Source organism: Nicotiana tomentosiformis, chromosome 11 (genome assembly GCF_000390325.3).
Source record: "Nicotiana tomentosiformis chromosome 11, ASM39032v3, whole genome shotgun sequence".
Lineage (NCBI taxonomy): Eukaryota > Viridiplantae > Streptophyta > Magnoliopsida > Solanales > Solanaceae > Nicotiana > Nicotiana tomentosiformis.
In genome coordinates, this window is record NC_090822.1 from 24,655,392 (window position 1) to 24,676,116 (window position 20,725).

At 39.5% G+C, this 20,725-nt stretch overlaps 3 protein-coding genes and 1 pseudogene across 3 annotated transcripts; 3 read left to right on the forward strand and 1 right to left on the reverse strand.

Moving 5' to 3' along the window:
• Window positions 1–3,237: 3,237 nt before the first annotated feature.
• LOC138901150 (uncharacterized) lies at window positions 3,238–3,819 on the reverse strand. Its single transcript, XM_070188892.1, has one exon. The coding sequence runs from the start codon at window positions 3,817–3,819 to the stop codon at window positions 3,238–3,240; it is 582 nt and encodes a 193-aa protein (XP_070044993.1).
• Window positions 3,820–7,621: 3,802 nt separating this feature from the next.
• On the forward strand, window positions 7,622–8,389 carry LOC104103339 (large ribosomal subunit protein eL13z-like; annotated as a pseudogene).
• A 9,952-nt stretch (window positions 8,390–18,341) lies between these two features.
• LOC138901151 (uncharacterized) lies at window positions 18,342–19,399 on the forward strand. The gene is made up of 2 exons (XM_070188893.1): window positions 18,342–18,796; window positions 19,180–19,399. Exons 1-2 carry the CDS (start codon window positions 18,342–18,344, stop codon window positions 19,397–19,399), a joined length of 675 nt encoding a protein of 224 aa, XP_070044994.1.
• Window positions 19,400–19,412: 13 nt separating this feature from the next.
• LOC138901152 (uncharacterized) lies at window positions 19,413–20,496 on the forward strand. Its single transcript, XM_070188895.1, has 2 exons — window positions 19,413–19,610; window positions 19,963–20,496. Exons 1-2 carry the CDS (start codon window positions 19,413–19,415, stop codon window positions 20,494–20,496), a joined length of 732 nt encoding a protein of 243 aa, XP_070044996.1.
• The last annotated feature ends 229 nt before the right edge of the window (window positions 20,497–20,725 follow it).

Below are 20,725 nucleotides of genomic sequence, written 5' to 3' on the forward strand. Positions count from 1 at the left end.
GTTCTTTACTGAGTTGGTTGTACTCACGTTACTCTATGCACATAGTGTGAAGATCCAGACGTTTCTAGTCACGGCGGCTGTTGATTGAGGAGCCAGATCCCGGAGACTATCAAGGTAGCTGCATGGCATTCGCAGGCCTTGACTCTCCTTCTTTATCTCTATCTGTATTTCAGTTTTTATTTCCTAGACACTATAGTGGACTGTATTCTAGTGTAGATGCTCATGTACTCCGTGACACCCCGATTTTGAGATGGATTGTATCATATTTTGGATATTTCTATTTTTTTAAAAAAGCTTTCCTTAATTATTAAATTGCTTCCGTCTTTATGTTCAAAGATTTTACTATGTTGAGATGTTTAGTTGTGGCTTGCCTAGTTCCACGATAGGCGCCATCACGATGGTTAGATTTTGGGTCGTGATATTTTTCTCTCTTCTTTGTGCTTGAGAGGTGCAAAACTTTGAAAGTGAATCAATTGTATCAGAGCACAAGTTCCAAGTTCCGAGTCTTGATTTGCTATCTTTCATCATGTCGCTAGAGAAGCAACTATTAAGTTTGGGATTCTCTTTAATCAATATGAAACTCAAAATTTAGAAATTTAGAACTATAGTCCTTGAACATGACAGTGAAGAAACTTAAGTGTAGCTAGATAGATTGACGGAATCGATAAGGCATTTAACTGAATTGGTTGAAGGTTTGGTGCTTCAAATTCAACTACTGAATTCATCATAATGCCTAAAAACGCTACCACTATATAACATACCCATGCTATCGCTTCGTCTACCCCTTCGATATCCACCAATTCAATCGCATAGAGCAAGAAATAGAGAACATGTTGAAGAGGTTGAAGTTGGCGAAGGAATGAGAGTGCCATGGCACCATACCCATTATGATAAATATTCAGATAATTAAGGGAGTGAAGAGGAAGAAACTGATAAAGACCAATATCAATGAGACAAGGAGCATTCATTGGATCCATAAGTTGAGGATTTACCACCAAAGTTTTATGATGATTTATTGGAGTATCTAACCATGAGCATTATTGACTTTCTTCTTTTAGGGGATTCTCAATATAATATTGACTTGATTGTTAGCTTTACCATGTAAACAAGGGAACATATTGTGTTAATCTAGATTTCCATAAGAGTATACAAGAATAAGATGAAGGATTACCTAAAAAGGAGTGGATAATGGAGAGTTTGAGTCCATATATAAGAGAAACGGGATGTCTTCACGTATATATATGGCTATCATCAAAGTGATTATTGGTGTACAAGCATTGCAATTGATGCTTTTCAAAGAAGAGCATTGATCTCTATACTTAATTCAAAACTAGACATAGAGTTGGTTAAGTTTCATGAGTTCTAGCACCAATAACTTCAAATTTTAAATTGAAATTTGATAGTCAACATCGAAAGATTACATGAAGAAGTCCTAGTAGAAATTTCAAACTTGGAAAATGATATGTAGTTCGAACAATTGCTAAGTTTTGTTACAACGTGAAGAAGCTCAATGATAAGCTAGCACAATGTAACTTGAAACCTTGTGAGCATTGGGTCCTCATTCTTTACTATAGCAAATTTTGCGCCATCTATGGAAGGGTAGCAGGAAAGTTATGATAAATTGGTAACATTTCATGCCTTATTCAGCCTATCTATCTTGTTGGATACTATAAACTCTACTGGAACAATGCGAGGACTATAATGGCCCAAAATAATTTTCCTAAGCTTTACGTTCCTGTTCAGGCTCTAAGTTAGATACAGGGGAGTGTGAAAAGTTTTAAAGATGTAAAATACCTAAATATTATATTTGGAAGGTGATACAGTGTTTTGAAGAGGATAGGTGGTACGAACGAAATTGAAAATGTTTAAGACAAGAATATGACTTTAGTCATGCATATCCCAACTTCAAATAATCATACCTCCTAGATTGTAAGGAATTTAGCTATTGTCTATATATCAAACGAAATCTCTTTGAGTGTAATTTTTAAAACCTTCAAACCGTTTGTCATATGAACATTATTACAAGAAGTTATAGCTTTTTATTAAAGGAATAAAGCAACAACCTGGCCAAAAAATTTACCCAGGCACGACATGCGTTGTGGCACGAGGTGTCAATGCAATATTTTGTTAGAGGTACAAAAATCTAAGTTTCTGAAGAGCCCTACTAAACATTGGGTACCCCAGGATTGGTGGCACAAGGTGATAGGCCAAGTGTTGGCCTTAACGAGACTACAATAATAATAACATACTCAGTACTATCTCACACTGCAAGGTCTATGGAGGTTAGAGTTTACACAGACCTTACCCCTACCTTGTAAGGATAGAGAGGTTGTTTCCAATAGACCCTTGGCTCAGGAAAGCATAAGCATCACATTAATAAAATTATAAACAAGAAGGGACAACCCCAAAAAGCCATATAAAAAGTAGAATAAAGGCAACAAGATAGTAAGGTGATCGCAATGAAAGAAAACAACGGTTAGTCAATAAAAACCTACTACCAACAGAAAGCGAGACTACGTGCCGATACTACTATTAAGAACACTCAAGACTACCTACTCTACTACCCTAATCCTCAATCTCCATACCTTCCTATCAAGGGTCATGTCCTCGGTCAGCTGAAGCTGCGCCACGTCTTTCCTATTCACCTCTTCCCACCTCTAATTGTGCGTTCACACTGCCTCGCCTCTCTTCAATCAATACAATATTATTTGTAAATAGCATGCACCATGGCACCTCCCCTTGGATGTGGTGCGTCAGTACGTCCATCACTAGGACAAACAAAAAAGGGTTGAGTGCCGACCCCTGATGCAACCCCATCATAATCGAAAAATGGTCTGAGTCCCCACCCACCATCCTTACTCGGGTCTTTGCTCCATCATACATGTCCTTAATCACCCTAACGTGGGCAACATGTAAACCTCTAGCCTCCAACCATCTCCATAAAACCTCTGTTGGAACTTTATCGTACGTCTTTTCTAAGTCGATGAACACCATATGCAAGTCCTTCTTCCTCTCCCTATACTGCTCCATCAATCTTCTAACAAGGTGCATGGCTTCTACAGTCGAACGCCCCGGCATAAACCCGATCTGATTCTTGGAAATAGACACACTCCTCCTCACCCTCAGCTCTACCACTCTCTCCCAGACTTTCATAGTATGGCTAAGCAGCTTGATATCCCGATAATTATTTCAATTTTAGATATCACCCATGTTTTTGTATACAGGAATGATCGTGCTCTACCTCCACTCTTCAGGCATCTTTTTCGTTCTAAAAATGATATTAAATAACTTCGTGAGCCACTCCAAGCCTGTCTTGCCCGCACTCTTCCAAAACTTCACCGGGATTTTATCTGGCCCGGTCGCTTTGCCCCTGCTCATCTTACGCATAGCCCCCTCTACTTCATTAACTCTAATCCGCCTACAATACCCAAAGTCATAATGACTCCCAGAGAGTTTCAAATCACCCAGTATAATACTCCTGTCCCCCTCCTCATTCAAGAGACTATGGAAGTAGGTCTGCCATCTCCAACGGATAAGCCCCTTATCCAGCAAAACTCTACCTTCTTCGTTCTTGATGCACTTCACTTGGTCCAAGTCACGAGCCTTCCTTTCCCGCGCCTTGGCTAACTTGAACAACCTCTTATCCCTACCTCGGCCCTCGAGTTCCTCATACAAACGACTAAAAGTTGCAGTTTTGGCCGCCGTAACTGCTAGCTTTGCTTCTTTCTTAGCCAACTTATATTGCTCCCTATTAACCCTCTTCTCCTCCTCGTCTACACTTTTCACTAGTTTCAGATACGTCACTTTTTTGGTTTTCATTTTTCCTTGCACCTCTCCATTCGACCACCCGTCTCTCTTGTGACCACCAGAGTAACCTTTTTAGATCCCTAATACCTATAGCATGAAATATAAAAGAAAAGATCGAAAAAAGAAAGTTCCAAAAATTGAAGTTCAAGACGTCTCTTTCAACCCCAAAGTGACCTATACCAGTCTCCATTAGTCAATGTAAGTTTCAACACGATTCAAGTTAGATTATTATTCTCCAACAATAGTTATAATTAGATTTCATCTAAAACCACTAGATTGTTAGCAATAACTCAAGATAAGATTTTTCTCCGACCTAGGATTTTACAATTCGAGGTAAGCTTCACAACTCACATCTAACTATGATCTTTTAGGGAAGATTTTGTTTGATATTCATTTCTAAAAATACTACAAAAACTTAAATTAATTACGAACTCTAGAAATTAAGAAGAATCAAACCTAGGGTTTCTAAAGTTAGAAATTTCAAAGCTTTTAGAATTGATTCTTGAATTACCTATGTAGAGATTGGTTGGGTGAGTTGAATCTTCGAATTGGAGCGACAAAAGATTTTCAAATGAAGATATCAAGGCGAGTCAAGACTTGTTGTCACTAAAGTTCCTTTCTCACAAATTCATGCTCATTCATAAGGTGTTTGATTAAATATTTATAAATGTCAATGTAAGTTTAATTGGAGCGAGTTGGCTCACCTTATCCATATTTGTTTTGTTAAACATACATGTTATCAGTTATGAAGGAAGTTTCTTTTTGTTTTCGAAAGCCAAGTTTATATGTTCTTACTTGTTAAATTATTTATAAAAGCTTAAGGTTCTTTATGCATGTTTGGAATCTGAAAAATTTGACCCTTATGCTTTAAAGTGACGGTTATTGTGTTGAACTAGATTATCATGAACATATTAAAGTTTCAAGCTAGAAAGTTCAGAAGAATCTTTATGAGATGGTAACCGTACGAAGGGTTACGAGCAACCGTATAAAAGGTTTCTAGTTTTACTATATGAGGCACAAAACTTTAGTGGGCGTATAAAAGGCTGCGAGCAACCATACTATCACGACCCAAAATTACTCCTTAGCATTCGTGATAGTACATAATCTCTAAGACTAGGTAAGCCTAATACTTACTGAATTAATAACATAATTTTAACCATTTGACTATTAAACATAACCTAGAAATTTTTATATAGAGCCAACAATCCCAAGTAGATATACAACATCCCAAAACCGGTAGTACAAGTCATAAACTCTACTGAGTTCACTAAAAAACCTCTAAATACAACTGTGCTGGAATAGAAATAAATAGTACAAAGTAAAACTTCAGAAGGTGACTCCGAAACTTGCGAACGCGTCGGTACGTATACCTTAAAGTTTTCACAGCAATACTCGATCAACTATCTAATGATCAACACACCTCGAGGTACCTAGATCTACACAAAAATGTACAGCAAGCGTAGCATGAGTACACCACAGCGGTATTCAGTAAGTATCAAGACTAACAACGGTGGAGTAGTGACGAGGAACAGTCAAGACACCTACTAGACATAATAACCTGTACAAGTATGAATGTAAAACTAACAGGGAGTAATATAAAGCTAAACATGATAAGAATGACTCTACAAGACTTGCAATAAGAACTAGAACAACAATTAACAACATGGAGCAACAGGTAATAACGCCGTAAAGTAAGCAGAATACAGTTAAAGTCCGATGAAACCAAGTAAGGAAAAATAGGTAACAACCCAATAAACAACCGGTTTCATACAAGATTTATACAAGAATTTCCCAAAAGTACCACACCTCAAAGTCACAAATCACGAACCCTAATCACTTGGCATCTTGTGCCCACATTATAAATTACAATTACAAATCACAATTGCATGTACAACTCACGTGCTGCACAAACAACTCACGTTCTAATACCATAAATGCCTCATATCTGCACGGACAACTCACGTGCTAAGAGAGTGAAAATACCTCACATCCGCACGAACAACTCACGTGTTAGCAGTACCAATACCTCATAACCGCACGAACAACTCACGTGTCAATAGTACAACTCACGCACGGAAGGCAAGTATACAAGAATGCATGTAAATAATCAATAAACATCAGGGTTCATCTTCTTAGACCGATATGAGTGATTAATTATGGTGTATGCTTGTGCAAGTATTCTATCACAACTCGAGTCAACAAGTAAGATTAGAGATTAAGAATGATACATAGGAAACATCACAACAAAACGTAAAATGCATGACTCACACAAGGTAGGCACACCACTACACAAATATTATGAATATCAATGCCCCCGGGCCATCACAAGTCATCATAAATCAACCCCGACATAGTCTATTCTGTCTCGTTGCGTGTGCAACAATAAATAAATACCCGTCTTGTCTCACCACATACGCATAATAATATTCCCGCCTTGACTTACTACATGCGCAAACCCACATATATTTTCCGACTTGTCACGCCGCATGTGCAATATCAATAATAACAATAGCACAGACAACTCACGCATGAACACCCTGACAATCCTCTCAATAATACCATGTGTGCCAAAAAACATAACAACACAATATAACACCCGCACCACATGTACCCATATGCCGCAATATTTTCTTAAAACAATTCCAAAACCACAACCACGAATAGCCATCGGCTCAACAATACCGAGCACAATAACAACAATAATAACACGGGAGTACGGCAAATAAATCAATGCACGAATTACAATAACATAATAAAATGGAAGAAATAGTGCACAATGAAAGACATAACAAGTAATAATGGCTCCAAATAAGGATAATCCAACGATGAGAGATATAATGTGTAACAACGATATCGAATAAGAATAAATCACAATGGAGGAAATAACATGTAATAATGACTTCAAATAAGGATAATTCCACATGTGAAAAGATAACATGTAACAATGACTTCAAATAAGGATAAATCGACAATGGAAGAGGTACCATGGCAATAAAAGAAGCAACAACTTCAATTTAAGCATTTAAGAGGATATTTGACAATAAAGGGTAGAACATGAACCAATCAACTTCAAATAAGGCATGTAAGGGTAAATTTAGCAATGAAGAATATAGCATGATAAGGCAACTTAATTTTCTTAATAATTTCATTTATTAAGAAAATAAGGAGTATAAAATTCAAAAAAAATAAAGCGAAAGCTAATGAGTGAGCAAATATAGTGAAATAAATGCTCCAAAACCATAAAGTCTACTAGCATGTGCTCCAAGACCTAGTGTCACAAGTGTATGAGCACTAGTAGAAAATATAAAACTCTAAAACTCCTATCTGAAATACAGTAGACAGAAAATAAGTGCAAAAAAGAGACTTTGGGTGCTCGAGAACGGACTCAGAGAGCAGCTCACCACTAGACCTCGGGGTAACGGGGGTGCGCGCTGGAATGACTGCCATATGCACAAACCTCAGACCCTGCACGATTAGTGCAGAAATGTAGCGTGAGTACATAAATAACATATACCCAGTAAGTATCCGGTCTAACCTCAAAAAAGTAGCGACGAGGGGTCGACATCGATAGTTACTGTGGGCTAACAATAAAATAAAGGAATACTAAATAGACATAGAATATGTGAATAATACTATTAACACAAAGACAATGGTTATTAAATAATTCTTTTACTAATAGTAAATTCCAAAACTCTTCCACTAACACATGCTAATTCCCAATAAACTCTGAACAATTAAATAAATTATAATCTCTCAATCCATAAAAACAATATCAAGTGCAACTTTGTACTCCCAAAGCCTCCAGAAGCAGTAGCTAACCAGGTAAGAGATGAAACACAACAATGTTATACCCAATGGGCACTTTAAGAAGCATTAGTAAAACTATGTAAGGATTTGGTTCAACCAACCAGCTAGGAAAACAAGGAGACATGCTGCTAGACAACAGAAGGCTGTGAAGATCTTCCCTATGCCAACTGCGGGATCACTTCGACCTATTGTTCATGGACAAACACTGAAATACAACATGAAAGTCCGGGCTGGGAGGGGATTTTCTCTTGAAGAACTGAAAGCAGCTGGTATTCCCAAGAAACTAGCACCAACCATTGGCATTGCTGTTGATCATCGCCGCAGGAACAGATCATTGGAAGGTCTCCAAACCAATGTCCAGAGGCTCAAGACTTACAAAGCTAAGCTTGTCATCTTCCCAAGGCGTGCTAAGAAAGTCAAGGCTGGTGATTCTAGTGCAGAGGAACTTGCTACTGCCACCCAGGTCCAGGGTTCATACATGCCTATTACTAGGGAACAACCAGTTGTTGACCTTGTCAAGGTCACAGATGAGATGAAATCATTCAATGCCTATGGAAAGTTGCGTATCGAGCGTACAAATGTGCGACACATCGGAGCCAGGTTGAAGAGGGCAGCTGAAGCAGAAAAGGAAGAAAAGAAATAAGTAAACAATTAGAATTGTCGTGTAAGCATTATCAGTTTTCTGGTGGACTGAGTGATGAAGTTTATGATACAATCATATTCAAGATCTTGAGCTTTTCTCTTTATTCAAGAATTTTGTTTTGCTTGTGAAAAAGGAATATCAAGTGCACTCGGGCCCCAAACATTAACATGCACAATTTATGCCGAGGTCGTACGGCTCGATCCAGAATAATATGTACACCGCCGAGGGTCGAGCGACACGAACCATAGATGCATCTATTATACTGTTGAGGCGTTCGGGCCGCTCTAAAAGAAGAGAGGATACATTATGAACATTCGATTTAAAAGCTATTATAAGGCTAATACACAAAGAAACACAATTTATATTAACGGTCAAGTAACCCGCTAAAACTCAAGTAAGTGAAATTCGGTCTTTAAAAATCCTTTAAATATTTGTTTCAATGTAATTTAGTCACTTTAATTAACAAGTAGGGTGCACACATTACAAGTATTTCATGATTTGGGTCCTAAACTACCCGGACTTAAGCATGATTATTAGCTATGTACGGACTCTCGTCACCTTGTGCGTATGTAGCCCCCATAGTTAGAAACAAATAGTAGTTTAAATTACCTATAGAGTAAATTCCCTCTTACAAGGTTAGGCAAGAGACTTAGCTCGTCTCAAAGCTCACTTTCCTGCCACAAATTCACTCTAAGGATCCAACTTGGTGCCGAACAATCTGAAGCTAGCCAAATGTTATATAAAATAATCAATATACGCTCAAAAGTTAATAATTTAGATATTAGAGTAATTACCCAACCCAAATTGGAAGATTCTTAAAATTCACCCCAGGCCCACGTGCACGGATTCTGAAAATTTTCGAAGATAATTATTACCCATAACCTCACGAGCTCAAATATATAATTTTTACCAAATTCCATAACTATTTTCGTGGATAAATCCCATTTTTATCAAAACTTTTCAACTAAACCCACAATTTATACACTTTATGTCTTAAGAATCTACCCAATATACATGTATTTAACTCATCTCATATAGAAATTACATACCTCAAAGTGCTAGGTGAAAACCCCTCAAAGAGCTCCAAAATCGCCCAAGAAATGAAAGAAATGAGCTAAAATTGCCTAAGTCCCGACATTAAAAGCCCTAATTGCCTTCAACGATTTTCGCTTATGCAGACAGAGGACCGCTTCTGCGAAACACACATAGCCCAGCACTGGGCGCACCTGCGGAAGGGAACCGCACCTACGAGCCCGCTTCTGCGGCTCGCCCCTCGCGCCTGCGACCTTGCCCACACTTGCCCCATCCACTTCTGCTGATTTACTACGTTCCTGCGGGCACACGCCTGCGGACCAAGTCCACTTCTGCGACCCCAGGCGACCTTAGCCATTTCCGCATCGGCGGCCATACTCTGACATCCGCAACCTCGCAGGTGCGGAATTTTCCTCGCACCTGCACTCCCATGCCATCTCCACCAACCTCACACCCGCGATGAACCAACCGCACCTACGGCCATTCCCTCCGCAGGTGCAAAAACACCAGGTTAAGCAGCAGCAGTACTCCCAAATTTCAACATTGCAATCTGTTTTTTATCCGAATTTCACGTGAGGCCCTCGGAACCCCATCCAAGCATATCAACAAGTTTTTAAACATACTACGGATCTGATCGACCTCTCGAAACACAAAAAACAACATTAAAACTAAGAATCACAATCCAAAACCAAATAGAATCAACTAATGAACTTCAAGTTCTTCCAACCTACTCCGAACGTACCGAATCATACTTAAACTACTCGGAATGATACCAAATTTTGCGTGCAAGTCTTAAATCACCACACATAACTATTCCCAGGCTTGGAATCCCAATCGGCTTGATAACACCAAGTCCTACTTCAAACAAAATTTAAAGAACTTTAAAACCTTCAATGCGCTAACTTTCAACTTTATGTGCTGAAACGCTCCCGGGTCATCCAAAACCCGATCCGAACATACTCCCAAGTCCAAAATCATCATATGAACCTATTGGGACCATCGGATCCCGGTTCTGGTGTCGTTGTTGATACCCAATTGTTCCCTCATATTTTTTTAAATAATATGTATACTTTCAAAATATTATTTTTCATCATTATTTAGCTTACAAATCTATACAAGCACTTTTTATAATTTTCCATAATTGTTAGAGCTTTAAAATTAATTTTCTTTAAATTACATAAATATTTAGTAATTATCCCTTTGAATTATTTGTGATGACTTAATCATCCAAAATTACTATTTTTGTATCCTCATATATGTCTCATAATATTTTCACTTTATTTTTTATATATAATTACATTAGCGTTTTAAATCTATTTGCATAATCTTACAATAATAGCCTATATTCATATACAAATGCTCTTTATTTATATTATTGGCGTCAAAATAATATTTTTATATTTTTATAATGCTAAATCATTATTTTAAATCATTTTAGTACATAAAAATATTTTTATTCATTTACTAATTATTTTTATAAATTATTTTGATAAATTATGTGTGTTTAAAAGGCTGGCCCAATTTTTAAACCAATTTTCGGACTAAAAAATGGCCCAACACCTTAGCCAGTAACCCCAGCCCAAAGTCAAACGACCCCTTTACAAGACCCGATCGATACCCGTTTTAATTAACCCGCCCCATTCATTTTAAATCCCAGCCGTTGATCTTTCAAGATCAACGACCCTCATTTATTCCCCTTATTTTAATTACCCACCCCAACCCTAATCCTCTCATTCTCTTTAACTCGCCGCTCTAAAATTCTCTCTTCTCCTCTCCACAAAAACCCTAGCCGACCTCTCAAATCTCTCCAAATCCATCTCAACCATGGATTCTCTCCATGATTTCCTTACCTTTTATGTGTTATCTCGTTATTTTCTACAAAACTATGGTATCACCTAGTACTTGCCTAAACATGGTAAGTACTATCTCTCAGAATCTGGCCATTCAACTTCAATCGCTTGAATCTGGACAGTATTTAGTCCATATACATCATGACCAAGCTATATGGGTCTGATTAGCCAAGATTTCCGATCAATTTCTGATTTCTGTCAACTAGGGTTTACCTATTTTTTCCTAATCCGATTTTTATTGATTCTGCATGTTATTACTTCCTTATTTATGTTTGATTTTACAGTGTTTCCTTGTTTACTTGTTCGATTTCTGGCACAATATAAACCCCCCCTCCCCTTCTTTTATATTTTGTTATTAGATCCAAATAGTTGTATCCCTATATTCTTACTAAGATCTGTACTAATCATGTTGTAATGAAATTGTTTGACCTTTACATTCGCTTTGTTTATTTGATCACTTAGCCTAATTGTAATCCACATAATCTTAAGTTTGGCCGGGACCCACAATTATGGACCTCGAAGAGTGCCTAACAACTTCTTTTGAGGTAATTTGAGCCCTTACCCGATCTTTGGTGACGCTGACTAATCAAACAGAGTCATTTGCATAATAGGTGCCTTAACGTACCTTAAAAACCGTTAGGTAGCGACTCTTCTTTTAATACCTATCCTCCCACTCAAAAGATTTGTCACAACGTCGAACGCCCGCTTTCGCGAGAAAACGGGGTGCGACAGTATGGCGACTCTGATGGGGATACTTAGGGTCTTACCATAATGAACTTGGCTTATGTGGATTAGTTTTTTTTGTTATAAAACGCACATTTCTTTTCCATATTTATTTGTTAAATTTTTCTATTACATGCACATCCCTTTCCCGTTCACCTTTACTTGTTTAAACCTGTTATAACATGCACATCCCTTCCCTTCTCTGCCTTTATTTGTTTAAATTTGTTTAAACATGCACATCCCTTCCCCATTATTTGCTATGACTGCTCTTCATTTGACTGCTATATCATGCCTCTCCCATCCCTACTCCCTTACTTGCTTTATTACATTCTCGCATATATTCCACGAACTAACTTCTTCCTTTATCTTTCTTTCTTATGCTTTTCATGATTTAACTTATTGCCGCATTTGATGCTTTTACATATTTATCATGCAAATACTTGGCAATGTGTTATTATCTCTGCATAAAGCATGCTCCACATCATACTCCATTCGTGCCAATTATCAACATAGCGGCACTTGATGAGTGTCTACGCTATTCCAAAATTATACCCTTTTTAAATCAGAAAGGCTTATTTGCGGTAGACTAGTCGATCAGCGGTGCATTCGACGGTCCCGTGCCTTTGCCTCTCAAGTTGTCCACTTGAGAGTACTAGTCTAGACCATTCTAGAAACCTTACTACACCATCAAATGTACATGCATCATGTTAAACCTAGTACGGGTTATGATGTTTTTAACGTAATAGCCCGCTAAGATAAGCCTTATCCAAAGTCCGACGGGATTTCCACAATCCCAATGGAGACTACCATGTTATGTGCATTACTTGAATAAAAAATGCCAATATGTTGATCATTATTGTGTAAATGGTCTAATTTGGAGGGGGGGGAGGGGAGGACTAACTCTATTTGCTTGCAGAAAATGAAGCACGAAGTCCCCAGGTTCTGCATGGTCCAAAACATCCCACCTTTGCTACTTGATTGGTGGAAAAATCTCTTGCCTTGTGACAAGAATCATGTGAGAAGGGTCCTTGGTAATTTTTCGTCCTTGCTAGACATCCGACCAAATAGGGCATTGATTGAGGCCGCTACCATGTTCTGGGATGAGAAAAGAGCTGTCTTCCGCTTTGGTGACATAGAAATGACTCCTCTCATAGAAGAAATAGGAGGCTTTGCTAAGCTGCCATGGGATAGTCCAGGGTTATTAGTGCCAGAAAATCACACCCCTCGCGGTTTTCTAAAAATGATAGGCTTCAAGAAAAATGATGAGTTGCGTTGTTTGAAGAAGTCATACATCCCATTTGAATTCCTTTATGAGCATTACGGGAACACTAAGTCATATCGTCTTTATCATGAGGAACTTGCCATTACCTCCTTAGGTTGGACGCACCACCGAGTTTATGTATTCATCATTTGCTTCTTGGGTTTGTTGATATTTCCAATGAAAGGGGAAAATATTCACACTCGTTTAGCTATGGTTGCAAGAACCTTAATGGAAGGCATCGAGGGGCAAACCAACACCATCATCCCTATGATCCTAGCTGAACTGTACCGCGCTCTAGATCGATGCAAGCAGGGGTTCGGACATTTTGAAGGTTGTAATCTATTATTGCAAGTCTGGTTATTGGAACACTTTCAGAGAGGAGAATACCGCCAAGAGCTTCTGCGATGACCGTTGAATGACTACATAGCTTACCATCACCCAAAGAAAATGACATTCATCCCAGATAGGTTTGCACAACCCGGAGGTGTTATAAGTTGGGTACGTTTCTTCAGCAATCTGACAGACGAGAAGGTACATTGGATGTTTGAGTGGTTTTCCAGCAACGAGTTCATCATCAGGTCAAGGTATACTACTCATTTGGTATTGATCGGGTTGCGAGGCATTTATCCTTATGATCCTATAAGGGTAATGAGACAAGCAGGAAGAAAATAGGTCATACCTCGAGTTTCCAACATGGTCCAGTACAAGGCAGATTTCAAAAGAGATATCATTCCTTTCAAGTTCGAGGCGAAACATATGTGGAACCAGAAGGTCATTGTGGAAAGAGAGACTATCGAGCTAGATAGGTACCATGCCGGTCATGTATATTTCTATCCATCATGGTTGGTAGATGATATAGCGGGAGACATCAAGCCAGGGGTCAATTTGGAAAATAAGATCATTGATGATGCTGCCGAGGCACATGTCAAGTATAGAAGGCTTCACAAAAGGGTTTTTGAGTTTGAAGCTAGACATATGGAACAACATAAAGTGGACATGGAGGCAATTAATGAATGGAAGGAAATCACCACTAAGTCCATCGAGAGATTGGAATATTTGGAGCAAGGGTTGATGGAGTCTGAGGGAAAGATGAGGAAGAGGCTTTCAGATTGTCAGAACACGGATGGCAATGAAGGAGGGCATCTAGCAAAGGCTTACCTATTGTTGGATATGCGCGACCTAGGAAGCCTGATTGATGGAGTCAAGAAAGCCAAGCATGGAAAAGGTCCCTCAGGGACCAAATAGATTTAGCAAATGATGTTCTGTACTATTTTCTAGCTTAGTTTAGATTTCGATTGTAATAAGGCTAAACGCCATTAGTAGCTTTATTATTATTATTATTGATTTAGTAAACATTTGGCTCGTTTTCACATTAATGAAATGACGCAATATTGGCATTAATTTTCTCCGAGTCTATGTGTTGCTTAGGCCTACATCGGGCACAATAAGGTCCCCAATTAGGACGCGAATTATTGCATGATTTTACAGAACATGTTTATATACTACAAGCATTCTTTCAGATATCCCTACTAACTTGGTTACCTTTGTTTGTTTTTCTTTCTTTTGATTATTCCCATTCCTCAAGATTGGTTCATGCATACTGGCATCATCTGCATATCACACTAGATCCAGAGGTCCTCCACCTCCTCCACTACCAAGTGATCTTAAAGGCAGAAGCAAAGGGAAAGGGAAAATGGATGATTTGAGCGGTATCAGAAGAGACAATGCTACTATAGCAGAAAACGTTGAAACTTCAGATGGCCGAAGTATTCCGGCACAGAACGAATTGGTCTTACATCTGGAACAGAAAATCTTGGAGCTACAAGGAGAAATTGAGCATGTCCGATACTTGGAAAATCTTTACCTCACCCTAAACGTCCCTGATATCAACCAACAAAATCCAAATGCCCAAAACCCGGCACCACCCCAAAACACGCAGAACCAAAATCCACCACCGAATCCTCCCGCACCACATCAATACACCACAGATCCTCAGAACCACAACCCTCCACCGGTACCTACTCCTCCACAACACCATCACCATCCAACTCAATACCCACAAACTACCACTTACTACACTCTTCAAATTGTACCGCAACCTACTCCTGATCCCCAAAACTCAACCAATGGCCACCATTATGCCCAGATTCCCAGATTCCACCAAAGTAGTCCCATATATGTGGAAACTTTATCCCATACCCTACAACAAACCCTATATATACCGGAATCCACCAAGAAGGACCTGCTCAACAAGAACATGCAGAGTTCAGAGAGTCGAATGTGGCAAGGGCATTGAGAGTTTGAATTATGAGGACTTGTGCATTTAACCAGATGTAGAACTGCTGGAGGGTTACAAACTTCCCAAGTTCGAAATGTTCGACGGAACTAGTGATCCGAAAGTGCATCTAAGAACATACTGCGACAAACTTGTAGGGGTTGGCATATATGAATGAATTCGTATGAAGCTGTTCATGAGGAGCCTCACTAAAGATGTTTTGTCTTGGTACATCAGTCAAAATCCAAAGAAGTGGGTTAATTGGGTGAGCATGGCGTCAGATTTCATGGATCGATTCAGGTTCAACACAGAAAACGCACCAGACATTTTCTACATTCAAAATCTCAAGAAGAAACTAACGGAAACCTTCCGTGAGTATGCTACTCCGTGGATATTTGAAGCTTCGAAAGTAAGGCCGGCACTTGAAGAATAACGGATGAATAAGTTCTTCGTCAGAGCTCAAGACCCGTAATACTACGAAAGGCTGATGGTTATTGAAAATCATAAATTCTTTGACATCATCATACTGGGAGAAAGAATAGAAGAAGAGATCAAGAGCCGAATGGTGACAAATTTTGAAGCACTCCAGGCCACAAATAAAGCTTTACAGTCAGGAGGTATCTCCAAGAAGAAAAAAGTGGGTGCAGTAATGGTAGCCCAAGGTCCGAAGTCTCCCCTCACATACCAAACACCTCCACCCACATACCAGCCTTCACCCCTCAGATACCAACAACTTGCCACCACCTACAACGCATATAACACCCAACCGCATATTATCACACACCACCACCCGCCCGCCAAAATTACCAAAAACCAAGACCAAATTTTGACTGCAGACTACCCAGACAATACACTCCAATCGTTGAACCCATAAACCAATTGTATAGGAGACTAAAGGTTGTTGGTTATGTCACTCCCATTCCCATTGTTTATATGGAAAATGCTTCTCAGTGGATTAACCCAAACAAGACATGTGCCTATCACCCAGGCATGATGAGCCATACCATTTATCAGTGTCGCACTCTGAGGGACAAGATTCAAACATTAATTAACACTAAATCATACAGGCAAAGGAGGATGCACCCAATGTTCATAACAATCCTCTTCCAGATCATAGAGGTGAGGGAGTAAATGTGATAGAGACCGATAAAGAATGGGATCCAGAAGGGTCAATTGGACTCATTCGGGATGGGGTGATTCTAAAACATCCCTAGTCACTCTCACGCCTATCGTGGTACAAACCCAGGCACCGATCGAAGTTGAGGTAGCCGCACCAGCGCTGTTTGAAGTCAAGGTGACCACACCCTTCACCATGATGGTAGTACCTATGCCATCTTATAAGTCTGATGATATACCATGAGATTATGTTGTGGAAGAAAGAAGGAAAGAAAAAGCGAAAATGGAAGAAACAGGTGCAGCACAAGGCATGACTAGAACTGGTAGTGTTTATTCACACGAGCACTTGGGAGGAACAAGCAAAGAAGCTGCATCTAAGCTGCCTGTCATTGAGACCGGTCCTGACGACCTTTGGAGAAAAGTGCAAGCGAGAGAATACTATGTGGTTGACCATGTGAACAAAACTCTTGCTCAGATATCCATTTTATCACTGCTGCAAAACTCCGAGATATACAGGAATGCCCCTGATAAAGGTGCTGAGTGAAGCTTATGTACCCACCAACATCACTAGTGGGAAAATGGCCAACATGTTCGAGAAGGTATTGGAAAGCCACAAAATCACTTTTCATGAATACGAGCTGCCACCGGAAGGACTAAGCCACAACAGGGCACTACATATAACAATGCAATTTGAGGACAAATTCATCACCAGGATCCTGATAAACGGGGATTCGTGTCTCAACATATGTCCACTGACTACTCTGAAGAGACTGGGTAAAGGCCTGCACGAGATACGAACAGGAATCATGAATGTGAAGGCGTTTGATGGATCTCAGAGGGCCACAAACGGGGAAGTCAACCTCAGCCTACAGATGGGCCCAACCTAGTATGATGTTGAGTTTCAAGTGTTGGATATATCTGCTACCTACAATCTATTGTTGGGACGACCATGGATAAATGTCGCTGGGGTCATAGCTTCTACTCTGCATCAAGCTGTGAAGTTTGAGTGGAACCATCAAGAGGTGATCATCCATGGAGATAGGACTAATCCCATTTATACCTATCAGATTGTTCCAGTCATCGAGAACAGGATGAAGTTTAGTAGAGAAACATACCATCGCATTGAGCGCATCAACGCAATTGAAAAAGACAAATAGTGGAGCAACAAGATAGAAAACATATTGATATGGATAGGGTATGAGCCTGGCAAGGGTCTCGGCAAGAATCTCCAAGGGATCACCAAACAGGTACAGCTAAAGCATCATGGTACAAGTTTTGGGTTTGGGTATGAATACACTTGGTAAGAGTACCAGGATTGGTCGCCTCCATGGCGTGGTCCTTATTATCCGCTGGAACAACCAGTACCACATTTGCACCAGGCATTTCATCAAGATGATATGATATGGGTGTCTGAAGAAGATGAAGCTTTAGCTAACATAAGGAAGCTGTTTCTGGATGATGAAGACATGGATTGTAGTGTGATAGTTGAGGAGGAGGAGGAGGAGGAAGACCTTACTATTCAGACTGTGGAGAAAGGAGTTGTTCTCAAGAACTGGACTGTTGCACCATTGCGGGCCCATCGAGTTCCTGGGTAGCCTGGCAATTAGCATCAATTATTTTTAAAGCAATTTTATGAGCATCTAAAACATTTTCAGTATTTTGTTTTGAACGTATTTTGTTTTGAAATAATTGCTCAAGTCATCGAGCTATACTTGTTGACGTTTTTCAAATTTTATTAATGCGTTGCTATTTTTATTATTTATTGTTATTCTTTACATTTTTTCTCTCTACAACATTATTATTACCTATCCCGATGAACCTACAACTATGACATGTAATGAGACAACGCGACATAAGGATAATGATTCAGAGGATCTAGAAGACGATATAATACCTAAGGAAATTGTCAGAGAAGTGGAAAACTTTGAAAATAAGCCTATGTCTAATTTGGACAAGACTGAGATAGTTAACTTAGGGGACTCCGAAATGGTCAAGGAAACACGTATAAGCATTCACCTATCACCATCAGAGAAGGAAGAGTATGTCCGATTCCTAAAAGAGTATGCATATATCTTTGCATGGTCGTATGATGATATGATTGGTTTGAGCACATCCATATTGGCTTACAGGCTACCTACCAATCCCATGTGTCCACCGGTAAAACAGAAGCTCAGAAAATTCAAGCCGGATATGAGTTTGAAGATAAAAGAGGAGGTCACCAAGCAAATCCGACTTGGTTGGCCAACATTGTGCCGGTTCCGAAGAAAGATGGGAAAGTCAAAGTGCGTGTTGATTACTGAGATTTAAATAGGGTGAGTCCCAAAGATGATTTCTCATTTCCCAATATACACATACTGATTAGCAACTATGCCAAGCATGAACTCCAATCCTTTGTAGATTACTTCGCGGGGTATCATCAGATCTGGATGGATGAAGAGGATGCCAAAAAGACAACCTTTATCACACCATGGGGAATATACAGCTATAAAATGATGTTGTTTGGTTTGAAGAATGCTGGAGCCACTTACATGAGAGCCATGACAACTATTTTTCACGATATGATACACAAGGAAATAGAGGTGTACGTGGATGACGTCATCATCAAATCCAAAAGAAGCACAGATCATATAGCACACTTGAGGAAATTCTTTGATCGGCTTCGAAGGTACAATCTGAAACTGAATCCTGCAAAGTGTGCCTTCGGAGTCCCTGCTGGAAAATTGCTAGAATTTGTCGTCAGCCATCGAGGGATTGAATTGGACCCGTCAAAGATCAAAGCTATCCAGGACTTTGCCACCGACGAAGAATACGAAAGATATGATGAGCTTCTTAGGACGTCTCAACTACATCAGCCATTTCATAGCACAATCAACCGTGATCTGTGAGCCGATCTTCAAAATGCTGAAGAAAAATGCTGCAACAAGATGGATTGAAGAATGTCAGAAAGCCTTCAACAAAATCAATGAGTATTTATCCAAACCGCCCGTTCTGGTCCCACCAAATCCAGGAAGACCATTGCTGCTTTATTTGTCTGTACTAGATGGAGATTTCGGTTGCGTTTTGGGACAACATGATGAAACTGGAAGAAAGGAGCAGGCAATATATTATTTGACTAAGAAATTCATACCTTACGAAGCCCAGTACTCTTTGCTAAAGCACACCTGCTGCGCTTTAACATGGATAGCTCGAAAGTTGAGGCATTATTTCTGTGCATACCCCACATATCTCATATCAAGGATGGATCCGCTGAAATATATCTTCCATAAACCCATGCCTACGGGAAAGTTAGCAAAATGGTAGATATTGCTGAGTGAATTCGACATCATCTATGTAACTCAGAAGGCGGTAAAATGGCAAGCATTGGTAGATCATTTAGCAGAAAATCCTGTGGACGGAGAATACGAACCATTGAAAATGTATTTTTCCGACGAAGAGGTTTCATTCGTAGGAGAAGATATCATCGAAGCATATGATGGTTGGAGAATATTCTTCGACGGAGCTGCAAACTTCAAAGGAGTGGGTATCAGACGTTGTCTTAGTATCAGAAACTGGCCAACACTATCCGGTATCTGCAAAACTCAAGTTTTCATGTACCAACAATATGGCAGAATATGAGGCTTACATCTTGGGACTCAGGTTAGCCATTGACATGAATATTCAGGAGTTGCTGGTGATTGGAGATTCCGATCTTTTGGTGCATCGGGTTTTAGGAGAATGGGCTACAAAGAACACCAAAATATTACCATATTTGTACTATGTACAAGAGCTGATCAAGAGGTTTACGGAGATAGAGTTTAAACATGTTCCCAGGATTCAAAATGAGTTTGCAGATGCATTGACCACTTTATCTCCCATGATACAACACCCACACAAGAAATTCATCGATCCTATCCCAATAGGAATTCATAAACAACTGGATTATTGTGCTTATGTTGAAGAAGAAAGTGACGTGAATCCTTCGTTCCACGACATCAAAGAATAGTTGGCAATGGGAAAGTATCTGGAACATGCAACTCATACTCAGAAGCGCACACTCCAAAGGTTAGCCAACCATTTCTTTCAAAGAGGAGGAATGCTATATAGAAGGACTCCAGACCTGGGATTATTACGGTGTGTCGACGCCAAGGAAGCATCCATATTGCTCGAGGAAATATATGCCGGAACCTGCGGACCGCACATGAATCGCTTTGTCTTAGCCAAGAAAATACTAA